Here is a 24,349-nt window from a genome sequence, read left to right on the forward strand (position 1 = left end):
GTCACCAAGCTACTGGTACTGTCCAGTGTAAGCGGATCATTAGGAGAGCGGGTGACCGAGCTACCGGTACAGTCCATGTGCGGAGCCCGTTAGGCGAACGAGTGACCAAGCTACCGGTACTGTCCAGTGCACGGGGATCATTTGGTGAGCTGGTGACCGAGCTACCGGTACAGTCCATGTGCGGCGCCCGTTAGGCGAACGAGTGACCAAGCTACCGGTACTGTCCAGTGTACGGGGATCATTAGGTGAGCTGGTCACCAAGCTACCGGTTCTGTCCAGTGCACGGTGATCATTTGGTGAGCTGGTGACCGAGCTACCGGTACAGTCCATTGTGCGGCGCACGTTAGGCGAACGAGTGACCAAGCTACCGGTACTGTCCAATGTACGGGGATCATTAGGTGAGCGGGTGAGCTAGCTACCGGTGCTCCAGCGTGCGGGACCCGTTAGGTGAGCGGGTGACCCTAGCTCTTGGTACTGTCGAGTACACAGAGCCCAAGCTGCCGGTACTGTCCAGTGCACGGTGATCAATCGGTGAGCTGGTCACCAAGCTACTGGTACTGTCCAGTGTAAGGGGATCATTAGGTGAGCGGGTGACCGAGCTACCGGTACAGTCCATGTGCGGCGCCCGTTAGGCGAACGAGTGACCAGCTACCGGTACTGTCCAGTGTACCGGGATCATTAGAAGACCCTAGCTCTCGGTACTGTCGAGTACACAGAGCCCAAGCTGCCGGTACTGTCCAGTGCACGGGGATCATTAGGTGAGCGGGTGACCGAGCTAACGGTACAGTCCATGTGTGGCGCCCTTTAGGCGAACGAGTGACCAAGCTACCGGTACTGTCCAGTGTACGGGAATCATTAGGTGAGCGGGTGACCGAGCTACCGGTACAGTCCATGTGCGGCGCCCGTTAGGCGAACGAGTGACCTAGCTACCGGTGCCCCAGCGTGCGGGACCCGTTAGGTGAGCGGGTGACCCTAGCTCTTGGTACTGTCGAGTACACAGAGCCCAAGCTGCCGGTACTGTCCAGTGCACGGGGATCATTAGGTGAGCGGGTGACCGAGCTAACGGTACAGTCCATGTGTGGCGCCCTTTAGGCGAACGAGTGACCAAGCTACCGGTACTGTCCAGTGTACGGGAATCATTAGGTGAGCGGGTGACCGAGCTACCGGTACAGTCCATGTGCGGCGCCCGTTAGGCGAACGAGTGACCTAGCTACCGGTGCCCCAGCGTGCGGGACCCGTTAGGTGAGCGGGTGACCCTAGCTCTTGGTTCTGTCGAGTACACAGAGCCCAAGCTGCCGGTACTGTCCAGTGCACGGGGATCATTTGGTGAGCTGGTGACCGAGCTACCGGTGCTCCAGCGTGCGGACCTGTTAGGTGAGCGGGTGACCCTAGCTCTTGGTACTGTCGAGTACACAGAGCCCAAGCTGCCGGTACTGTCCAGTGCACAGGGATCATTAGGTGAGCGGGTGACCGAGCTACCGGTACAGTCCATGTGCGGCGCCCGTTAGGCGAACGAGTGACCAAGCTACCGGTACTGTCCAGTGTACCGGGATCATTAGGTGACCCTAGCTCTCGGTACTGTCGAGTACACAGAGCCCAAGCTGCCGGTACTGTCCAGTGCACGGGGATCATTTGGTGAGCTGGTGACCGAGCTACCGGTTCTCCAGCGTGCGGGACCCGTTAGGTGAGCGGGTGACCCTAGCTCTTGGTTCTGTCGAGTACACAGAGCCCAAGCTGCCGGTACTGTCCAGTGCACGGGGATCATTTGGTGAGCTGGTGACCGAGCTACCGGTACAGTAAATGTGCGGCGCCCGTTAGGCGAACGAGTGACCAAGCTACCGGTACTGTCCAGTGTACGGGGATCATTAGGTGAGCTGGTCACCAAGCTACCGGTTCTGTCCAGTGCACGGTGATCATTTGGTGAGCTGGTGACCGAGCTACCGGTACAGTCCATTGTGCGGCGCACGTTAGGCGAACGAGTGACCAAGCTACCGGTACTGTCCAATGTACGGGGATCATTAGGAGAGCGGGTGACCGAGCTACCGGTACAGTCCATGTGCGGAGCCCGTTAGGCGAACGAGTGACCAAGCTACCGGTACTGTCCAGTGCACGGGGATCATTTGGTGAGCTGGTGACCGAGCTACCGGTACAGTCCATGTGCGGCGCCCGTTAGGCGAACGAGTGACCAAGCTACCGGTACTGTCCAGTGTACGGGGATCATTAGGTGAGCTGGTCACCAAGCTACCGGTTCTGTCCAGTGCACGGTGATCATTTGGTGAGCTGGTGACCGAGCTACCGGTACAGTCCATTGTGCGGCGCACGTTAGGCGAACGAGTGACCAAGCTACCGGTACTGTCCAATGTACGGGGATCATTAGGTGAGCGAGTGAGCTAGCTACCGGTGCTCCAGCGTGCGGGACCCGTTAGGTGAGCGGGTGACCCTAGCTCTTGGTACTGTCGAGTACACAGAGCCCAAGCTGCCGGTACTGTCCAGTGCACGGTGATCAATCGGTGAGCTGGTCACCAAGCTACTGGTACTGTCCAGTGTAAGGGGATCATTAGGTGAGCGGGTGACCGAGCTACCGGTACAGTCCATGTGCGGCGCCCGTTAGGCGAACGAGTGACCAAGCTACCGGTACTGTCCAGTGTACCGGGATCATTAGAAGACCCTAGCTCTCGGTACTGTCGAGTACACAGAGCCCAAGCTGCCGGTACTGTCCAGTGCACGGGGATCATTTGGTGAGCTGGTGACCGAGCTACCGGTGCTCCAGCGTGCGGGACCCGTTAGGTGAGCGGGTGACCCTAGCTCTTGGTACTGTCGAGTACACAGAGCCCAAGCTGCCGGTACTGTCCAGTGCACGGGGATCATTAGGTGAGCGGGTGACCGAGCTAACGGTACAGTCCATGTGTGGCGCCCTTTAGGCGAACGAGTGACCAAGCTACCGGTACTGTCCAGTGTACGGGAATCATTAGGTGAGCGGGTGACCGAGCTACCGGTACAGTCCATGTGCGGCGCCCGTTAGGCGAACGAGTGACCTAGCTACCGGTGCCCCAGCGTGCGGGACCCGTTAGGTGAGCGGGTGACCCTAGCTCTTGGTTCTGTCGAGTACACAGAGCCCAAGCTGCCGGTACTGTCCAGTGCACGGGGATCATTTGGTGAGCTGGTGACCGAGCTACCGGTGCTCCAGCGTGCGGGACCTGTTAGGTGAGCGGGTGACCCTAGCTCTTGGTACTGTCGAGTACACAGAGCCCAAGCTGCCGGTACTGTCCAGTGCACAGGGATCATTAGGTGAGCGGGTGACCGAGCTACCGGTACAGTCCATGTGCGGCGCCCGTTAGGCGAACGAGTGACCAAGCTACCGGTACTGTCCAGTGTACCGGGATCATTAGGTGACCCTAGCTCTCGGTACTGTCGAGTACACAGAGCCCAAGCTGCCGGTATTGTCCAGTGCACGGGGATCATTTGGTGAGCTGGTGACCGAGCTACCGGTTCTCCAGCGTGCGGGACCCGTTAGGTGAGCGGGTGACCCTAGCTCTTGGTTCTGTCGAGTACACAGAGCCCAAGCTGCCGGTACTGTCCAGTGCACGGGGATCATTTGGTGAGCTGGTGACCGAGCTACCGGTACAGTAAATGTGCGGCGCCCGTTAGGCGAACGAGTGACCAAGCTACCGGTACTGTCCAGTGTACGGGATCATTAGATACTGGTCACCAAGCTACCGGTACTGTCCAGTGTAAGGGGATCATTAGGTGAGCGGGTGAGCGGGTGACCGAGCTACCGGCCCGTTAGGTGAGCGGGTGACCCTAGCATTGGTACTTTCGAGTACACAGAGCCCAAGCTGCCGGCACTGTCCAGTGCACGGTGATCATTTGGTGAGCTGGTCACCAAGCTACTGGTACTGTCCAGTGTAAGGGGATCATTAGGTGAGCGGGTGACCGAGCTACCGGTACAGTCCATGTGCGGCGCCCGTTAGGCGAACGAGTGACCAAGCTACCGGTACTGTCCAGTGTACCGGGATCATTAGGTGACCTAGCTCTCGGTACTTTCGAGTACACAGAGCCTAAGCTGCCGGTACTGTCCAGTGCACGGTGATCATTTGGTGAGCTGGTGACCGAGCTACCGGTTCTCCAGCGTGCGGGACCCGTTAGGTGAGCGGGTGACCGCATTGGTACTTTCGAGTACACAGAGCCCAAGCTGCCGGCACTGTCCAGTGCACGGTGATCATTTGGTGAGCTGGTCACCAAGCTACTGGTACTGTCCAGTGTAAGGGGATCATTAGGTGAGCGGGTGACCGAGCTACCGGTACAGTCCATGTGCGGCGCCCGTTACTGTCCAGTGCACGGGGATCATTTGGTGAGCTGGTGACTGAGCTACCGGTTCTCCAGCGTGCGGGACCCGTTAGGTGAGCGGGTGACCCTAGCCTTGGTACTGTCGAGTACACAGAGCCCAAGCTGCCGGTACTGTCCAGTGCACGGGGATCATTTGGTGAGCTGGTGACCGAGCTACCGGTACAGTCCATGTGCGGCGCCCGTTAGGCGAACGAGTGACCAAGCTACCGGTACTGTCCAGTGCACGGGGATCAGAGCAAGCTACCGGTACTGTCCAGTGCACGGGGATCATTTGGTGAGCTGGTGACCGAGCTACCGGTTCTCCAGCCTGCAGGACCCGTTAGGTGAGCGGGTGACCCTAGCTCTTGGTTCTGTCGAGTACACAGAGCCCAAGCTGCCGGTACTGTCCAGTGCACGGGGATCATTAGGTGAGCGGGTGACCGAGCTACCGGTACAGTCCATGTGCGGCGCCCGTTAGGCGAACGAGTGACCAAGCTACCGGTACTGTCCAGTGTACCGGGATCATTAGGTGAGCTCGGTACTGTCGAGTACACAGAGCCCAAGCTGCCGGTACTGTCCAGTGCACGGTGATCATTTGGTGAGCTGGTGACCGAGCTACCGGTACTGTCCAGTATAAGGGGATCATTAGGTGAGCGGGTGAGCGAGCTCTCGGTACTGTCAAGTGCACAGAGCCCGTTAGGCAAACAAGCTAGCGGGAGACCGAGCTAGCGGATTCACAGAGCCCATTATGCTATGAACAAGTTACCGGTACTGTCCAGTGCACAGAGCGTTAGTTGAAGGAGTGACCGAGCTTCCACCCAGATTCGTCAGGTTGAGGTCCAATGAATCATGAATTCAATTGTGAAGATTTATGGTGGTTTGAGAGAATCATGAACAGATGAAAAAATTATAAAAGATTAAAATCCGTGTTTTTATGTAAAATCGGTTTTTTGCGTTAATACGATGTACCGATTATGTTTCGAAGAAATACGTTATTCTAATAAATATTCATTGAAACTAAATAAAGTAGCCGTTGACCACAAGATTCACGGAGGCGAAGCCGAGGCTGTTTCTTGTATTATATTACGGCAATACACAGTTCAACAATATGCAGCAGTGGATCCACTGTGGATCTATTTTACACTTTTATTTCAATGTGGATCTTGTGCCGCTTTGTATTTTACAGATTGTTTTAAAATAAATTTTACAGATTGCGCCTGTATCGCTACCTGGTAAGTAAAAGCTTGAAAAAAGCTAATCGTAAATCAGGCCTAAAGCATAATAAAGCTAAATCAGGCCTTTGGAAATGTTTAGTCATCCATTATATCATAATATTACTAAATACTGTAATTTAGTTTAGTAATATTATGATTATATTAAAGTTTCCAGCTAATACTAATTTAGATATTACCTTTTTACCTTTGTATTTACAACTTTTTTTAATACGAAATGTGTTGCACTTTGTGTTGCAGTAATTGTGTTGTACGCTGTACGGAATCGTTTCTTAACCTGCTGGTTTTTACTATAAACTCCTTATGGTTAAAGTAGTCAGTGGTCACCGGTACCCAGTAAAATCTCTTCCTACATAATATATATACTGTAGAAGTGTATTAATTTTGTTTTACGCTTGTGCGAAATATATAACTACACAATGTTGCACAAGCTAAGGATTACTTGTGTAAGTACGCAAAACACTTCAAGTACACCTATCTATTTACTATATATATTGTTATTCTTTTGTATCAGATATTGTTTGCACTCCGTAGTTTTTAATAAAAGGGAAAGCTGCGTGCAGTGAAAACTTAAAGCAAATATTATTATTTTTAGTATTGTAGCACCGGCCTTATCAATTTATTGACACATCATCTCAACCTATCGTGAGCCAACCCCCACCATTTCAGAACGTAGTTAGTAGTTACGAGTACATACATGTGCTGGTGATAAGGTTGATCGAGTCACCTAAAGAATGCAGACTTTGTAATGTCGAATGAAGAATCCTCCTCAAACGGCTAATTCCAAGTTCTAGCTTATCTCCAGCTTGTATTAGTTATGCAGTCAAAGTAACACAATCAGAACTGTAACGATGAAATTGGTTGAGGAAACTACCCATGCAGCTCACAATCAGTGAGTACCTCGGGAATTTGACCAAAACCGATACAGAATAGCTGCGGAACATATATATACACTAAGACTTTCCCTCCGAAATCATAATTCTGACAAACTAAATCTCTCTGAGCTACTTAGTTACGAATCTTACTTGCAACATTTAAGTAATTATCTTTCTTCTGAATCTTGCGATATACAATCATGACTACAGTCGAGAAGAAAGTCGTCGAAAAAGTGGAAGTGCGCACTACCGGCAACGCTGTCCCACCAGTGTGCTCCAACGTGACATGCACCACCGTATGTGATCCCAAATGCACGGAACGCCATGAACACCATCACCATTCCGGAGTAGCCTGCAATACAGTGTGTGCTCCCGCCTGCACCGAACGCCACGAACACCATCAGCACCACCATCACGAACACGATCGGACCTGTGAAACTCACGAGCACTCTACAAACTACACCCACACCGAGGTCAAAGCGCCCGTTCTCAACCCGCCGGCGCCTTTCGTTGTCACATCCGCTTCCGGATTAGCCGAGGAGATCGTCTCCGAAGGATTCAGCGCATCGGCCGCCCGAGTCGCGGGAGAAGCGACGGCCACAGCGGTATGCGAGACGGCCGCCTCTTCGAAGCAGGCGGCGGTGGATCGCGAACGCTACGAACGGGAGAAGGCCGCCATTGCGCGTCAACACGAGAAGGAGCTGGAAAAGAAGACCGAAAGCTACCGCAAGCAGGCCGAGGCTGAAGCCGAAAAGATCCGCAAGGAACTGGAGAAGCAGCATGCTCGCGATGTGGAATTCCGCAAGGACATCCTGGAGACCACCATCGACCGTCAGAAAAAAGAAGTAGAACTCGAGGCCAAGATGGCTAAGAAGGAACTGGAGCACGAACGACAACTTGCCCTGGAAGCTCTGGAGCGCTCCAAGATGGCCACCAACATTGAGGTCAATTTTGAGTCGGCCGCCGGGCGCACGGTGTCCGAAGGCACGGTGGTGTCGGAGCATACGGACATCGTCCATCCCAGGATGTAAGGGTCATTGGTCGATTTGATTCCTCGTGCAGCTATGTCCAACGATTTTATGGTTGACGCGTAATTATTGATCTGTTACATGTGTGTGCATTATCTACCATAATATATCCACTGCACCTGCAGAGCTGTTTAGCATTAATTTTTGTTATAAATAAATTACCGTCATAATGAATAAGTCTCCGGGCGCTTGTCTGCTGAACACTGGACCGTATTTCATGATTATTTATTCAACAACGCTTTAACAAAATAAGTAGCTCCACTCTGTTGCAAAGCCACTACGTAGTAGGTACAAATTAAAGTGGTTCAAGACTTCAAGCCATAAAACTCCCAAAAGTGCTAATCTCTGAAAACTAAAAATTTTCGAAAATTGATTTTTAGGCGATACACGATTTGTTGTCATTGCTGGTTGTTTTCGACTGGCAAAGGTCACAGTATATGTGTCTGTATTGAAACACAGCTGGAATGGCACAGGCACGTATTTACATCCGCTGGAGTTAACACATGTTTTTCCCTGCAGTGGCTGCCCTGCGTACACAATTAGGTAACTGCAAAGTACTATCAGAACTAAAACAGTGCGGCGAAATAATCTCCACCATTTCTAGCGGCTGGCCCCCATTATTTCTAGCCACATCACAGCTGTCCACATAATTATTACAGTATGTGTTGTACAATATTCATACGTTATTAGTACAATACTGTGTGTAACAGTACAAAATGCAAATATCGTTTGCTTTTATAGGAAACTTGTGACTGTACTATACCGCCAATCTCAATAAAATAAGTACAATACAATACCTGTATGCACATACAAACATCAGCTCAATTCGGTTATTCCCTACAGACGGTCATTTCTTACTGTAATCTCGTAACGGTAAATTAAAGCTGCATCGCGCTGTGAATTGCGGCGTCGTTTTTGTTTACCAACATCTGCATCAGCTAACATGATAAATAATCATGAAGTACAGTAACAGAACATACTGGTAACGAATATTTTACCACTCGTACGATTGCGATCAAGAATCCTTAAATACTTGTATTTATAACTTTAAATATAGATATGTGAGATTACACCATTGAGTAGCCTGGATATTCCCATTTCCCACTACCCTGACACCACCTTTGGCCAAAATTAGAAAACGGTTCTTTTCGTAACAAATACGGATTCCAAATTCTGGTTCGATTCGCATGTGGGGTTCAAATTTTCGATTCGATACCGTGCAGTGGCCAGGATGAGCGGCATTCCGTTTGCAATCGACACAAGATCGCATTATTCGCATGGAAAGTTTGCAGGCATCGAAAAATCGAGCTTTTTGAAACCGGAATTTCTGACACAGGAAGTAATGCAACCAGATTCTGGACTAGTTGTACCCTTCGGCCAATGCAGCAGTCATTAACATAAGCCGTGCCAAACGTATTTAAAATAAAACACATTTCAGGGATCCAGTAACACCTCACACTATCGCAAGCAGGGCAAGAATCAGACTTGTGCGACTGGACACTTCCGGTCGGTGATGGCGAGCCGTATTCGTAAGAAAAGGCGCAACTTAAGCAGCGTCAATACAGGTACGGCGAAGTTGCTCCTGTAGTCCTGTTACTTCATCAATCAATCAACCACGCAATTTCTCAAGCACGCTATAAAAAGGGGAGAATTTCTTCCAGACTGAAAACCTGGTGACAACAATGAGTCAGAACAAGTTACGTCTATACAGATACTTCTGTAAAAGGTAGTAGGGAGTAACAGCCCAAAAGTGGTGCGACGTGGTGGCAATATTCACATCCTATATAAGTACGATAGCCCATTAAAACTGCTTAAAAAAAGCGAAAAAAATGTCATCGGTATTCAAAAGCGATTGGAAGACACAGATATCCAAATGTGAATGCGCGCATGATCACACGAACTGGATACGGAACACAATTTTCAAAGCAGTCAGTGTACACTGGTAACCAGCAACGGGTTACCCAGAGCCGACAAAGTGCAACACTAACAAGTAACAACAGAAATCGCAGCAAACCATATGATCCAAATCCACAAACCTTTCATATGTTTTTCTTAGCAGAAACGTCTTAAATAATTTAAATCTGGAACGAATGCCGTCTGCACTTATTAAACCATGTCCCCGCAAAGGTTCAACTTCCTCCAACGAATTTTATTATTAAAACATACTAACTGTAAAGAACGCGTACATCATGACACTAACACGATACGTCGCACTTAAAAGACTATTTAAATAGTTTCTTCCACAATCTTCGAGTACATCTTAATCTTCGAAGCTGTTGACATATCCACATAGCGGTCACCTACACTGACCACCATTCCACCAATAATGTTCGGATCCACTTTCGTCTCGACCTTCAGCTTCTGTCCCTTTTTGGCAAAATTCTGCAGGGCCGAATTCAAATTCTTTCGCTGACTCTCATCCAGTTCCTTAGCCGTGGTGACAACAGCCAGCACTTCTCCGCGTGCAGCGCTCATAATGTTACCGAACGTCTTCATAAACTTGGGCAAAAGGGATAAGCGACCGTTATCACTCATAGCGGAGAACACATTGAGTGTTAAGGGATTCAAGTTGTGCTCGCGAGCCAGACTCTGCAGCATTCCCTGCTTGTCCTGCTTAGAAACGATAGGATTTTTCAGTGCATCAGCAACGCGGGCGTTCTGCTGAAATAGCTCGCCCATCAAATTTATATCCCGCTCCACATGATCCAGTTGGTTTTCCTTGGAGGCAGCTGAAAACAACGCCGTCGCATATCGACCATCAATGCCAAAGACCTGAATGGGAGGACGCACAAGCTGCTGCTGCTGCTGGTTAACTGCAGCACTTGTGGCTAATTTCCGAATGGCCATGCGCAAGGAGGCCATTTTCTGTAAAAGCCCCAACGTAACGCATAAGTCATACACACTTGAACAAAAACTTACCGAATAATTGTAGGAAAACCCAAATAATTAACAACCCTAATAGTAAATTCTTTTGACTTTTCACAATTGATACACAGCCTTACAGGCCCTCGCTTTAAAAAATCCGAAAAGCGATTTATTTCTGTGCGCCCTGGCAAATCGCAGTCCATGTCGCACAGCTGGTGCGTAGAACGCACCTGCGCAGTGCGCGTTATGCACGGTTCAGTTATTCATATTCCAGACTCTTGGACCGGGTTGTACATCCCGTCGGTGTGAAGCGTTCGCTTTGGGCTTCCACGTTCTTCCCCCATCAAAGTATTGATCGTTTGGTGGCTTATCATGCGCAGCTTTACGGAAACACAAGACATTTGCAGCAAATGATTTGCTGTTTGTGTTCCATCCTGCGGAATAATTTCCTCCCTTTTTGTGGACTCGTTCCCTTCTTGCGAAGCTCGGCGAGGACATGGTTTTGGGATAGCGTGTAGAAAACCATATTTTCCTGTATCGTGGACGAATTTCTCTATACGTCTTTAATCTTTCGATTTGATTGAAAGATTCCACCAGCAAGATGGGTGCAGGATCCGCAATCAGTTTGATGATTCTGTTATGGGCTGCCATATTTGTTGCTTTGGGTAAGTGCTTTTGGAACTCGTTCCAGAGCAATTTTCTGACGCGATTTCTCGCAGGTGTGTATTACTGTCTTTCCGGACAAGGGCAGCGAATCGACTTTGGATGGTATGTTATCACCGTCCTAAGCTTATGACCAAATTTAATGTTAATCAGCTAAATGCTGCAGTCCTTCCATTATGATCCATATGTTCTCATTCGTCTCATTTACATTTTTCGCATTTGTGATTGTTTGCAAGTTTTTGCTGGATGTGAAGTATGCTCTTTGCAGGTTTTTGGCCGGACTTGATCCCCATATTTGGGCTGCCACGGGCGCTGCTGCTGCAATCTCGCTCTCGGTTCTTGGCGCTGCATGGTAAGTTAATGTTTTTGAATTTTGCGAGTTTTTTTTAGCTCGATGCTGTTGATTTTTTTGGTTACTCGAAGTGCAGCAACGGAGTTTTAGCGCATGTATTTAGAAGTTTTCCAAATTATTTAGGGGTATTTTCTCCACGGGCTCGTCGATCATCGGTGGTGGTGTGAAGGCTCCCAGAATCAAGACCAAGAATTTAGTCAGCATCATCTTCTGCGAAGCCGTTGCTATTTATGGGATTATTATAGCCATTGTCATCACAAATCTGATCGAAGTGAGTGGGAAAGCGCCTGCATTACTTATACCAGTCGTAATCGTTTATTTAAAAATAAGTACACTCAGTATAGCTTGTGATGGTCACGCGCTGTGAGCCTGTGACAGCACACATTCTGAGCAGAGTATTCACGATTGAGATTTACTGACAGCAATTTAGGAACAGTATTAGGAACAAGATGATAGTTTATTCAAATTATGTACAAATTACCTGAAAATTTCGTTGCTTTGTTCCGTACTCTACGCCAGCCGTCTTTTCGCAGGACTTCAAGCTCAGCCAACTAAACTTCAAAACATTGTCCGATACCGTGCGTGCTGGCTACGCCTTATTTGGCGCTGGTTTGACAGTGGGATTCTGTAATGTTTTTTGTGGCATTGCCGTGGGAGTTGTTGGATCGGGTGCAGCACTGGCCGATGCCCAGAATCCCTCCCTCTTCGTCAAAATTCTCATTGTGGAGATTTTCGCATCGGCCATTGGGTTATTCGGCGTAATCGTCAGCATCATTCAAGTAAGGAAAATTCTGCGGTCTTGCACTAGTGCGTACACTTTGTTGTTCGACTTATTATGCTATATACCGCTACCATCAGTTCTGGCTTTCCACCATGTGGCCTGTACGATAATTTTGGTAGAGCATATCATGCTGGTTGCAGTTCTTGCGTATTGCAACTTAGACGGAAGACTAGATAATTCCTTGCAAGAATTTGAAGCGGAAAATTGTCTTTCAGGTTTCCGGTGTGAGAATGGGAGTTAAAGGCTAACAGAGGTTTAAATACTTAAAAATATTATGACTGTCAATTTAATCACTGACTTCGTTTGTGATCCGTGTGGCAGCATTCATGTTGCGATTCTTGTGTTTGCTTTTTATCCTCAGTATGCATTCCTGTGAATTGGTGTGGATGTTGTATGGGTTTTGAATGGTACAGCAGAAACTTTTAATTGTTTTATTTCGGTTGTAAATCGCAGACTGGAAACCATAAATGTACTTCCCGCTGCGGAAGAAATGTGAAGGTGTGTAATTTTGTTTCTGCGAATTATTTTTTGAGTAACTTCATTAAACCCCCAGTACGTATTACTCGGCTGATTTGCAAGGACATTCGTTTTTCCGTTACAACACATAAACTTCTAGAACGTTTTGAGTTATGTCATAGTTGTGGAATAAGCGAACGAAAAGAATTGTTTTTGCCAGACTTTACTACGTGTACAAACACCTATAATTCAAATAACAATAACCAACAGTTAATCAGTACACGATTAAAACACTCTCTACAAAAAACTCTCAAAACTAGCGGCACTTTTATTCCTCCCTCTTGTCTTCCTTTCTCCTCTTTGCCAAGCACCCTTGAACTCCCATCTTTAAGTTTCCATCCGAATCGGCGCTTCCAGTACCAAATCATATGCTACTAGGCAGTTAAAATTCACTCCATAACAAAAAGATAAAAACATTTAAGCCAACACCGAATGGATTACCACAGAACAAAATGCCAAACCGGATCAAAACAACCAACAAGGAAAAATTACCGGACGCGCTATCACTTCTTTTCCCTTCCCCCTGATCCCGTGCACAAACCAAATAAACTAGTGCAGACAGTAAAAATTTTACATTTAAAATAACTAAAATACATACAAAGTGACGAAAAATAAAACTTCCGTTTTATCCACAATTAATGGGCAACGTAAAAAGGACAAAAAACATACATCGAAGATAAAAGCGACACCATAAGGGAGAATGGACTGTTCCTGACGAAATTCTAATGGTCCAAAATATCGCCTCAGTTTTTAAATCTGCCATATCAGAACCTCATTTTGACCGGGATTGATTCAAAACATCCATTAAAGGCTTAGATTTACATAGCAGGACCAGATAACTTTTGTGGAATGGAGAAAAAAGCGGTGTGCCACCGTTTTGAAGATCACCAGGAACAATGATGAAGAATTTCGTCTTGAAGATTAAGAGTTGGAACAAAATATATCCATTTTCCGAAAAATTCGTAAACGCATGGGCTCACAATACACAACGAATAATAAGGGATAATCCAATGCATCATGGACAGGTATCTGTACTTTCATGAAGAAGACGGGGCTGAAATTTATGGAACAGACCTTAGGTAACTCCCGCGCAACCCAACAAACCATTCCCACAGGTGTGATTATGTTATGACAATTTGTAAAATTTTGCACTTACGATCCTCATTAGGCGATTCCTGGTCCTGGCTGGATTCTGGCTGTCCTTCGATTCCCGAACCGCCGCCCGGACTGACACCACCCAGACCAACGCCAGGAATAGAGGGGTGATGTAGAGGTGTGTAATGCTGCATGGATAGACTGTGTTGAAAATTGGAGAGTAGCGGACCAATACCATACATTGCTGCTGCTGCTGCTTGTAACGACTGCTGATGCTGCTGTTGTTGGTAAAGAGCGAGAGAGGGGGCCGAGAGAGGTGAGGTTGTCTGCCTTTTCACAGATGCTGCTAAGCCATGAAAGACCTGAAAAAACAACTTCGCTAATCCGGCAGAACGTCGCATGCACTCGCCAAGCTGAGCGATGACCGGAAACGGAGATACAGAACATGTTCCGGCTTAAAAAATTCTACTGGAAAATGCTTCCAAACAGTTCCATAATCTCGTATGCAACTTCAAACTAGCTTGTTAGTACGTCTTACAGTGATTTCCTACAGACTAAATAAATTCATATGAAACAAAGATATTAAACTATAATAACAACGATAAAAATCAAATCTTATGTGAAGCATTCCCTTGATGACCGAGCAAAGCAGGATTTACAACATACACTACAGCTCAGCAGTGATAATTACTCTCAAGAATTGCACAAAAAACAACAAATGCAATAATGCAACAACCAACCAGCTCATTGTCCTGCTCATAGGAGGCTTTCCTTTTCAAGCCCTTTTGCCCTTGCGAGACAAAATCGGACCAGCCAGCAGCGGCCAAGGCATTCAACGACGGGGTTATAGCTGCAGCGGTGGCAGCCTGGTTGACAGCGGACGAATGCGCATAAACAGACGGCAGAGAAGCAGCAGCGGCGGCCTGCATTTGCGCTTGGACCTGCTGAGTAGCCGCCGCCATGAGAGCGGCCATCGCCTGCTTCTGATTGAGCATAGCAGCGGCAGCCAACAACGGTGAGGCGGAAACAGCCTGCGCAGCCATCGCCGCCTGAAAGGCCTGCTCATACTCTGAATTATTGCCCATTGAGGGAGCAGCGGCAGCAGCCACGTTAACCGGCACGGATACGGCGGCTGGAAGAGCCACGGGCACTGGTACGGCAGCCACGCTAGCAGCACTGGGCGCATAAACATTAAGGCCAAGAGCAGCATTAGCGGCAACAGCACTGCTACTGTTACCGGTAGCCTAGATAATGGGGAGAAAAGAAGAATAGCCGTGTGTAAGCAACAAGCGGACAAATGTACACATAATCACAATCAAACACAAAACACTCGCTAAACATCCAATTATCAACAGCAAAACATGCTCAACAAGCGGAGATGAGACGCTATAACGGTCCTACATTAATTAGACCCTTTCAGCGAAGAATGTTCACATCCAGTTCGATCAATCAATGGAAACGCACTGAACTTACCGGTGTATTCACAGATTGGCGAGATTTCAGTTGCTGCACGAGGTGGGCCGGTGGGTGGAAATAACGACAAGCGTCCCGCCCGCATTTCCCTAACGTGCCGAAATTGACGCGTTAACCCACGAGAATCAGTTAATTTCATAACGTGAGACATATGCTCCGTCAAACCCCGTCACCGGAGATCACCGCCTTACCTTTCAGAGAGTCCATGCATACAACAACCATATTATCAGTAACTTGCACATGCTCAGCCGGATGAGCATATTTGCATTCTTGCTCGGATCGCCGGCAAGAACCCCGCGAAAACTCGCGACACACTTCCAGTCTGTCCATTCGACTTTTACTACCGGAGTGCTGTTGCTGTTGTTGCTGCTGCTGTTGCATCTGTTGCTGCAGCAGTGAGCTGGTCAAATTGGACATGGACGTGCTCGCCGATGTCGTGTCGGAATGACTGGATCCCGACGGGCCCGGACTGGATGCCGAAGCTAAAAATGCAGGTGTAGAACCAAGATAAGCGTTGGCGCCGGTGGAGAAGGCGGGATTATAATAAGGTGCCATAAGGGAAAGCTGAGGCTGCATTTGCAGTTGGGGTTGCAAGGCGATGGACTGCATCTGCATCTGCTGTACAAGAATGTTCTTCATAGCTAAATGATTTCGTCCATTAATAAGCAGTTGATCTTTCAGGTGCTGCGGTGGATGGTAGTATTTGCAAGGAGGATTTTCACGATTACAGCGTCCCTGCAAACAACACACTCATATTTAACCGGCGAAAAATGCACTGAAAAACTAACGGTATAGCATCAATTTCAAAATAAGTTTCACGTTTATCGTATCAAATAGGCACAATTACATAAGGTTTGCGTCATATGAAATAATCGAAAACAACACGTATCATATCTGGATTAACTATCACTCGCCCTATCGGATAAAGTACAGGTGTGTCGTGCCCGGCAATAAGCGAATTCTGTCACATTTTCAGAATTCCTGGCAATAATAAACCTAATACGGTAGTTAACGAAGGCCTTTATAGTCAGATTTGCTCTAACGATAAGAATTAAAATCTATGGATACAAGGTATACAACGGAAAATATATGTTCCAGTAAAAAGCTAGCATTTTTATCGTACAACAGTAAGTACTGGGTAATTATTATACCGTGCAAGTCATCAAGGTCAAGGTAGCAATCTTGCACCGCTTCTACGGTTCTACCATAATTTTGGTTAAATTGCATAAATTCACAAATTCGCACCATACAAACTTTCAATTTTCGAAAGCTCAAAAATCGCTGTTTGTGCCATACCTAAGATTAAGCTTAAAATTACTAATGCGCCCTTCCACAGAATTGGAATTAATAAGAATGTAAATTGTAAAAACACAAACTGCGTGCATACAATAAAAGCACACCTCGATTATTCTGGAACGAATTTCGGCAAATCAAGACACATGTAAACAAGGAGATAAATTAAATGATTGCCATCTCTTCGTGGTAAGCCGATTGGGAAGTACGTAGTCTACTAAAAACTGATGGTATCATCAAAACTCCCTTACGCACTGAAATTAAGCTTTCTTGCAAAATACCGCAGCGTCGTTCACAGAAATGCTTTAATTATGCCTGAGTACCTTTGTTATTAAGGACAAGTGCCAGGCAATACACATACCTTAATAGAATCATAGCACGCAACCACCCGTCCATTTTGGATCTCAACATGAGGAGGTGGGTGAGCGAATTTGCATTCTTCGTCGCTTCTCGTGCATTTATTGCGCTGTGCCTCGCGGCAAACCTAGAAAATACACATACATGCTTTCCAGGGTCGGAGATAAATAGTACTCGCAGTCGCTGAACAAAAAAAACTGGCTAAACGAATCGTAGCAGCTAGAGGGCAATCAAGTTTCCAACGATACATGGACGAAAAGGACTAATGAGACATTCCAGTGAAAGTTATATTTTTAAACACCCATTGTGTTTACCCAGCGACAATAAACTGTGAAATAAGTAGATCAAACTGCACGAAATTCCTTTCACATTAACGGATTAACACTATGCAGTAATGTCAACCTATAGCTTCTATCCTTATTTTAGACAGCACAACGATATCGCTGACGTGCTGGACAGATTCCCAACCGACAGAAAATGCCAAGAGTACCTCTAACTGAAGCCATCGCGAATCTTTCATATGATGGGGAATATTGATATTTGCCATAGCCAAAGCCAACCGACCAATAAGCGAACATAAAGCGTGGCTAAAATTCTGCAAATATTTCGAAGGAGAAAATTATGATTACAAGATGACTGAAGCGGTTCTGTAATCACATACCAAAAACTAAAAATGTGTAGAAGCGCGCTTCGTAGCCAGTAAAGTGATGCGACGTCCCGGTGTAAGGTTCATCCGTCTATCTGCCGTCGTGCGCGGATATCCGTATAACAATAAAACAATTAACAAAATCCAGAGAGACCACTGCGTCTGTGCTCTGGAATTCCATGAATAAATTCCGTCACCCAGTGTAGATCCAGTCAGGACTTCCACGGTCAACTTCTAATGATCATTTCGCGAAAGTAATGCGCACTGGCTAAATTGCCTCAAAACCGAGGAATTCTGCCAGAACCACGCGCACGTCGATCCCCACAGGGATCTATCACAGTTAACAGCAGTCGGATTGCGAGGCAGACCTCCAATGCTACTGCTGTTCATCGAACACAGACGACGATAGACAGGTAGTTCAGGGTATGCAGTGTAAATGAACGATGCCAGCCATCAAAAGCGTTCAGTAATCCATGTGGAGATGGGCCTCTACTGCAAGACAGCCACAGACGACAGTAATGAATGAACGATGACAACAACAACACCAACACAGTCTGTCCTGACTTGTTCAACTAGCTCTCAATCCATGCTACATAAGATTATGCTGCTCAAGCAACAAGAAACCATCTGGTCCAGTTAACTCAGACAATCACGTTCTACTAATTTCCACTGAGCATGTCTTTGTCAACTCTTTCTCGCAACTGGATCGCCCATAGACGCCAGACACTCATTGTTACGCTGTGTGACCTCACTTACCTGAGTGTTTAAATCGATACATACGCATAGTACGCTCAATAAAGCAAGAAGCCCCGCGATTGGGATAATAATTGTTTTAACCACAAAACAGTGCAGAAGAAAACACTTCCATAATGCTCGGAGTCGCTGCAATCCGCTGCTATTGTGAATAAGAAGAAAAACAAAACCATCAATGAAATATTACATGCGTGCTACGGCTGAGAATGAGCACGTTTAAAGGGAAGCCCATGCAAGAAAAACTTATTAGACGAGAAAACCAAAAAAGAAACCCAATACAAGTGCAGCAGACGCAGCGCAGACAGTCGAGGCGCACTGCACTGTCTGCCAACTTGAAACTTCAATGCCACCCCACCCCTAACGCTCTAGCACTTAAAATGCATAATGTTGCAAAAATACTTTAAATGCTGTGCTTCTGCGCACTAACACGTACTGCTTTATCAATTTCGATACGGCATAACAGGGGGTTCTTTATTCGGCCGCATTGCAGCCTCAAACACGTTCCGGAAGCGTTTAGTCACGCGGTACAGCCTTGTGTCTGTGCTACTGCGACCGCTTAGTCGTAAACTCTCAGCACACGACGGGCACGTGAGTAATAACGATCACGATTCGTAAATCCAATTTTTTACGAACACTTTCATAATTTAACCGTGCTGCGTGGTAAGCAAAAATGGCACCAGAAGTATATATAGATACGCAACTTTCAAAGTAAACGATAACACCATCATTGTTCGCTTCCTTTACATGTACACGGGTCACTTGGTTTTTATAACGCTTTCCGTATCCATGTACCGTACACTGCAAACGTACATAAAGTACAGAAAGCATTTTATGGAGAGATAATGATTTCCATGAATTTATAAATCTTACTGTTATAATTAGCTTCGAAACTGACCACACTTTCGTAAAAAATCCATCAAGGCAATAAAAAAGTTTACATAACGCTATGTCTTAACACATCAGCAGGGTTAACCGAGTAATTCGTAATCGGAATCAGTTTCCGATTCATAATCGTATGCACCGCGCTTGCTTTTTCCATTGTTACTCCTTACACCCGAGTCGCCGGAAACTGAAACACTACTGGGCACCTTAACCGTCTTGATTCCATCCCATCCAGCAGGGGCTTTCTCGCACAATTCGAATAACATGGGTTGCTTGTCCAATACCGTTGAGCGTAAAATTTTACACAGATTTTCAAACTGCCCTTCGGTATGACAATAAAAACCTAAATTAAAATCATAATTATAATCAGAACTGCACGGTAGGATAACATTAAAACCGTGAGAGTGCACTGCTTCTTCACAGTAAAAAGCATCAGATCAACAAAACCATGAAAATATATGTTTCTTTACTGGTAACTGGTAATTACAAGCTATCAACGTATCAGCAATTATTTAACTGTACTATATTTCTATATTTATATACTTCGCGTAATTAATTCTCAGTTTTGATAAGTGCCCAGCGTACCTAATGCCACAGAAGGATCTATCAGAGAAAAATCCATCCTGTTAACCATATTACAGTGGTAACTTTCATCTGGAATGCTCTTCACGGCGTCAACAATATCCTGGATCTCCATTTGACTAGTAAAATTCAGATTTGGCGCAGATTGCGTTTTGTGAGGATCCAGATAGAGCAATTCGTCTTCTGTATAATACACAAAAAACACATCGATGACATTCTGATGGAGCTAGTTTTTTACACAGCGCAGACATATATCGGTACGATCGCAGACAGCATCAGATATTGTACTTTATTTTAATAGTTTATCGTAAATAGGATCAAGATGAAATACCAGTGACAGAATAAGCTGGCAGGAATTAAAACAAATTAAGCGTTTCAAAAAACAAAACATCACAGTAGTATAAAACACGACAGCAGATTCGAAACTGTTCGACAGCAGACATACAAATATTGTAAATTAGTAATGCAGCCAACTTACCTACGAATCCTATGAAATAATAAGCATGATTTGGTTTTCCGCCGATAATACCCACAGATTCCCTCATAGAAAGACAACATTTCAATGCCCGTATGTACGCGGGATTCATTTCAGTCAGGCCCAACCTGAAAACAAAATTATTTTTCACAGAACCAATAATGTCAGAACTCAGCAGCTACTATAATCTTGCAGTAAACACAATAACCTATTAACCTAAACCGAGGCAGAACTACTACACAGCCTTGTAGGATCAGACATATAGAACAGATTCTCAAAATTTTCGGGATCATATTCCCGGAACCAATGGAAGCATGTGGGAAAACCAATATGTAAAAAAAGAAAAATTTGATGTGAAATCGCAATCGCACAGAGCAGAGACTTTGGTGCAAAATGCAAAACAGCCATCCCTTAACCATCTCTCATCGCATAGCACAAGGTTATGGTAAAATATTGGTACAAATCGTGATTGGGCTTAGTCATACCAAGGTGCATGCGACATGCTAGCGAAATGCAGAAGAAAGTCGCATTTCACGCAACTTTATAATAAGGTAGTGTGAATATCTCATATTTTCACTCTCGTGTATCTATCGCACAAACCTAAGCGGAATGAACAGAAGAAGCGGTGTCCAGAATCCACTGCTGTTTTTGCAGGCTTGCTGCACTTCTTCAACAATCAGCAAGTTGTCCATGGCGATATGGATCGCCAGTTTACTGATCTCATCGTAGAAACTCAATTTCTTCAACACTTGAGCAACCGTATTCGGTCCGAACCATTCGCCCAGCTTCTTTCCTTCGCTCTCACCCATCAGCGCTATGAGATGGACACTGTAACAAGAGCGTTTGTGGTCCAGAAAACGAGCTAAAATGGAATTGTACGCCTGCTCCCGCACGGCGCCTTCCACCCAGCGCCATTCACGTCCCAGGGTCTGCAACACCAGGGCTTGAGCCAACATCATCTGTCCACATCTGAAATTACAAAATCAATCATTTATAATGATTTCTTATTCGATAAGATTACGCTTCCACTAACAGTCACAACAACTGCAATTTCTTATTTTTATCGGTTACGGTAACCAATAAACGAAAGCGAATACGAAATCAGGCCTGAACAGCTCTGTATAGTACTGAATGAATGTTCAAAACTTTTAAGGTATCTCGAGATGCATATATTTACGTACCGTAGCATACAGCCCCAGCCCGTGTCTGTAGTAAAACTGGTGCCTCCAATTGGGGGAAAGTTCTTACGGTAGCTGAACCAAAATCGCGTCCTTACATCGGATTTCAGTTCTTCCAAGTCATACAAAGCACTGTACGACCTCCCTGCAAAACGCGTACGTCGTCACATGAAGGCGAGTTTCAAAACCAAACTCTCATGAATCTATTATCAGTTAAAAGTCATAATCAATTACGTAAGACACGGTACGAATCAGTTCTTTCTAGATTTCAGCGACAATCTGCCATAGTTATCTCAGTTCTCAGTGAAAACTGCATACCCAGAATCCATACGGGTTCGGCAGTTTGTGGCAAGTCAAAAGAAGTGTCTTCTCCAAAAATGAGATCATGGCTCAAAAAATCATCCATATTCATATCCATACGCAGTGCAGCAAGGGAGGAAATTGTAAGTTGTACATAGAAACTGACAGCAATTCGTATCTGGCTTAACTACCTTCTACCAGGAATCCAAATCCTGTAATAAACGGGAAGACTACCTTTTGAACTACAAAATAATCAGAAACAACTGTTCACCATAAAACAATCAAAATGGGACCATAGCATGTATTTGGGAATACGGCAAAATAGCAGTCCCGCGATGTTTTGGTTTTGGTTTGTCAACTTTGGCACAAATGACAAATCTGCAAGATCAGGTTTCAAAATTCTGTAAGTACCACACGATATGGCACAGTCCATCCACCACCCACGCTACGCAAACGCCCGAAGTGTCAAAAGTAAAGCACAGTTCAAACTTCGCTTGAATGTTTTGTTGTCCAACAATGAAAACTACTTTCTTATGCGAAACAATTCACCAAATTATATTCATGTATCATTTTACAGTTTGTGCAAGTTAGATTCAGATGTCCCGCATGTCGCGGCGGTATATTGTGAATTGCAAGAATATTGTGAATCGGTAATACAATGGAAGTTGGGAAAACTTTGATACCGGCATAGTTGTATACGTTACTCTGGCCGCGACCACTGTCGTCAGCATGACCTTAGTAGCATTATCAAGCGGGCGAGCGAAGCGAGCCCGCGTTTCTTTTAAGGTGATGCAAAGTGCAAAGTTCCTCACGGGGAGAGCCAACGCTAATGTGACCTTTAGGGTACTTGACACCTCAAAAGACGTGAGTTCCTCACGCGGCGAACCCGAAAGGTCACAGCGGTGACCTTTAGTGACCTTTAGGGTTCTTGACACCCTCGAAGACGTGAGTTCCTCACGCGGCGAACCCGAAAGGTCACAATGGTGACCTTTCGGGTTCTTGACACCCTCAAAGACGTGAGTTCCTCACGGGGCGAACCAGAAAGGTCCCTGTGGTGACCTTCAGCACCTATGGTTCACTTCGTACCACTTTATAAAATCAGCCGCTTTTAGTTCACCTTGTTTTCTTATGCATCCCGCACTTATCCTGTGCGCCTTTACGTTGTACAGTAAAACCTCTTAATACGAAACCTCTCGATATAATACAGACACGGTTCCATCGGTTCGTTTGTTATGACCGGGTTTATTTTATAGAGAAGGCAGCGTTGTTTTTAGGGGCAAGGACAGTAGTGTGAAGTGTTGGCGGGATGGCCACAAAAATTTTATTACTGCGGCAGTTAACAAGACATTAAAAACGTAATAAATACAATGCCAAATATAATTTTTGATGAAATTAACTGTTAACTAACTGTCTTTTAAGAAAGTTATAGAAAGCAATATAATGGGTTTGCTAAAATTATTTCCTTCAGACGTTAATGTAATGTGATTGCATCACATTACATACGCGTTACTGTATGTACCGTCAGAGTATGCAGCTGCAGCTGAATGTAATACAGAGGTTCTCTTCACCCGTAAAACTGCATTTGGTTCCGCGGAAAGTGTATGTAGCTGTTATGAAGAGGTGAATTCTATAAAGAGTATCTTCCGTATGTAAAAGTCTACGAGACTATCCAGTTCCTTACATTTTGAATGTTATAGACGAGTGTACCAAATAAAGAGTGTTTTTAAGGAGAGGTTTTACTGCATTCTGCCTTTTGCAAGTGCATCTGACTTTGTCTTACTGTGTTGCATTAACGTACTCCCACGAATTCACCTGTATGCTGTCCATCATCAACAGTCCATGTTGACAAAGTATTTTTTTAAATCTCTTTAGTTTTCTGCTGGAGCGGTGAATGCGTGTTGAACACAGACCGAATACGTGGGAATGCGCTAACATGCTGCAAGAAGCTGCAGTAAATCAGTCATGAAGGCGAGATAAGCGAGGGAAAATACTTTAGGAATAAAGGCAGAATACAGGTAGTGTAAGTGAGAGTACGCCGTACGGGCACACTCTGAAGGCATATCAATCTCGCCCCTATGACAAAGTACCTTTGGCATTCAGCAGTAATCCCAATTATTCCATCGGTATTCCATATAGCTGTAGACATGACTGTAGCTTCCATTTAATGTGTTCCGGTATTCTCCGTATTCCGCATGTATTCACCAGCGTGTTCTTGGTTTTCATAAATAAAAAATTAGGAAACGCCTTGAATTCGGGCAGAGTGCTTGCGGAATACGTGATAATACCTCGATATTAAAGCGCATGAATGCTGTCTAAGCGGTTCACCATTTCTGTTCTGACCAGCTCACCACGAGCGTAGCATGACTAGACACATGTATCGGAAGATGCCCATTCATACATATTTCTAAACCTGATTTTAGTTTTTCGTCCGTTCGTACGGGACGTACTAATAAAGTTAAGCCTGCGATCCGGCCGCACAGTGAGTTTGTGTTTCTTTATTCTGGCAATCGTAATCATAGCTGCTTCGTGACCTTACGTCTAGCTCCCTGGAAGTGCTGTATAAGCAATCCAGGTGAGATGCTTTAAGTGCATCGTCGAAACTACACTAAAAAAGACTGCAACAATACATAAATGTTAAATAATTAATAAGTTGTTAGTACGGTAGGAATGCAAGGGG

At 45.8% G+C, this 24,349-nt stretch overlaps 5 protein-coding genes across 5 annotated transcripts; 2 read left to right on the top strand and 3 right to left on the bottom strand.

Annotated features, from left to right (window-relative positions):
* The first annotated feature begins 6,526 nt into the window (after nt 1–6,526).
* Nucleotides 6,527–7,647, top strand: LOC129588590 (cytosolic-abundant heat soluble protein 86272-like). The gene has a single exon (XM_055482894.1). It carries the CDS (start codon nt 6,634–6,636, stop codon nt 7,462–7,464), a length of 831 nt encoding a protein of 276 aa, XP_055338869.1. The 5' UTR covers nt 6,527–6,633; the 3' UTR covers nt 7,465–7,647.
* A 1,942-nt stretch (nt 7,648–9,589) lies between these two features.
* LOC129588633 (ATP synthase subunit O, mitochondrial-like) lies at nt 9,590–10,504 on the bottom strand. Its single transcript, XM_055482949.1, has 2 exons — nt 10,381–10,504; nt 9,590–10,326 (listed from the first exon to the last, which is right to left on the bottom strand). Exon 2 carries the CDS (start codon nt 10,321–10,323, stop codon nt 9,688–9,690), a length of 636 nt encoding a protein of 211 aa, XP_055338924.1. The 5' UTR covers nt 10,324–10,326; nt 10,381–10,504; the 3' UTR covers nt 9,590–9,687.
* A 206-nt stretch (nt 10,505–10,710) lies between these two features.
* Nucleotides 10,711–12,684, top strand: LOC129588635 (V-type proton ATPase 21 kDa proteolipid subunit c''-like). The gene is made up of 6 exons (XM_055482950.1): nt 10,711–10,991; nt 11,046–11,094; nt 11,258–11,341; nt 11,465–11,612; nt 11,875–12,120; nt 12,338–12,684. Exons 1-6 carry the CDS (start codon nt 10,928–10,930, stop codon nt 12,368–12,370), a joined length of 624 nt encoding a protein of 207 aa, XP_055338925.1. The 5' UTR covers nt 10,711–10,927; the 3' UTR covers nt 12,371–12,684.
* A 101-nt stretch (nt 12,685–12,785) lies between these two features.
* Nucleotides 12,786–18,604, bottom strand: LOC129588631 (muscleblind-like protein 2a). The gene is made up of 9 exons (XM_055482947.1): nt 18,259–18,604; nt 17,518–17,994; nt 17,347–17,451; nt 16,861–16,983; nt 15,398–15,941; nt 15,207–15,295; nt 14,474–14,977; nt 13,795–14,095; nt 12,786–13,692 (listed from the first exon to the last, which is right to left on the bottom strand). Exons 3-9 carry the CDS (start codon nt 17,401–17,403, stop codon nt 13,676–13,678), a joined length of 1,635 nt encoding a protein of 544 aa, XP_055338922.1. The 5' UTR covers nt 17,404–17,451; nt 17,518–17,994; nt 18,259–18,604; the 3' UTR covers nt 12,786–13,675.
* A 382-nt stretch (nt 18,605–18,986) lies between these two features.
* LOC129588632 (cysteine protease ATG4B-like) lies at nt 18,987–22,073 on the bottom strand. Its single transcript, XM_055482948.1, has 6 exons — nt 21,691–22,073; nt 21,376–21,517; nt 20,795–21,163; nt 20,198–20,322; nt 19,723–19,902; nt 18,987–19,480 (listed from the first exon to the last, which is right to left on the bottom strand). The coding sequence occupies exons 1-6, from the start codon at nt 21,788–21,790 to the stop codon at nt 19,224–19,226; spliced, it is 1,173 nt and encodes a 390-aa protein (XP_055338923.1). The 5' UTR covers nt 21,791–22,073; the 3' UTR covers nt 18,987–19,223.
* Nucleotides 22,074–24,349: the final 2,276 nt, after the last annotated feature.

Source organism: Paramacrobiotus metropolitanus, unplaced genomic scaffold (genome assembly GCF_019649055.1).
Source record: "Paramacrobiotus metropolitanus isolate TYO unplaced genomic scaffold, Prichtersi_v1.0 Parri_scaffold0000030, whole genome shotgun sequence".
NCBI classification, from domain to species: Eukaryota; Metazoa; Tardigrada; class Eutardigrada; order Parachela; family Macrobiotidae; genus Paramacrobiotus; species Paramacrobiotus metropolitanus.

Bases quoted from the DNA above. Each gene is read 5' to 3' on its own strand.
- LOC129588590 (XM_055482894.1), top strand. From the start codon at position 6,634: ATGACTACAGTCGAGAAGAAAGTCGTCGAAAAAGTGGAAGTGCGCACT.
- LOC129588633 (XM_055482949.1), bottom strand. From the start codon at position 10,323: ATGGCCTCCTTGCGCATGGCCATTCGGAAATTAGCCACAAGTGCTGCA.
- LOC129588635 (XM_055482950.1), top strand. From the start codon at position 10,928: ATGGGTGCAGGATCCGCAATCAGTTTGATGATTCTGTTATGGGCTGCC. The intron at 10,992-11,045 runs GTAAGTGCTTTT...GATTTCTCGCAG, and splicing joins TGCCATATTTGTTGCTTTGG to GTGTGTATTACTGTCTTTCC. The intron at 11,342-11,464 runs GTAAGTTAATGT...CAAATTATTTAG, and splicing joins TCGGTTCTTGGCGCTGCATG to GGGTATTTTCTCCACGGGCT.
- LOC129588631 (XM_055482947.1), bottom strand. From the start codon at position 17,403: ATGGCAAATATCAATATTCCCCATCATATGAAAGATTCGCGATGGCTT. The intron at 15,942-16,860 runs GTATGTGTATTG...TGTTGTTTGCAG, and splicing joins CGTGCTATGATTCTATTAAG to GGACGCTGTAATCGTGAAAA. The intron at 14,096-14,473 runs GTTGGTTGTTGC...TTGTTTTTTCAG, and splicing joins ATGAGCAGGACAATGAGCTG to GTCTTTCATGGCTTAGCAGC.
- LOC129588632 (XM_055482948.1), bottom strand. From the start codon at position 21,790: ATGGATATGAATATGGATGATTTTTTGAGCCATGATCTCATTTTTGGA. The intron at 20,323-20,794 runs GTTTGTGCGATA...TTTTGTTTTCAG, and splicing joins CTTCTGTTCATTCCGCTTAG to GTTGGGCCTGACTGAAATGA. The intron at 19,481-19,722 runs GTACGCTGGGCA...ATTTTAATTTAG, and splicing joins AGATCCTTCTGTGGCATTAG to GTTTTTATTGTCATACCGAA.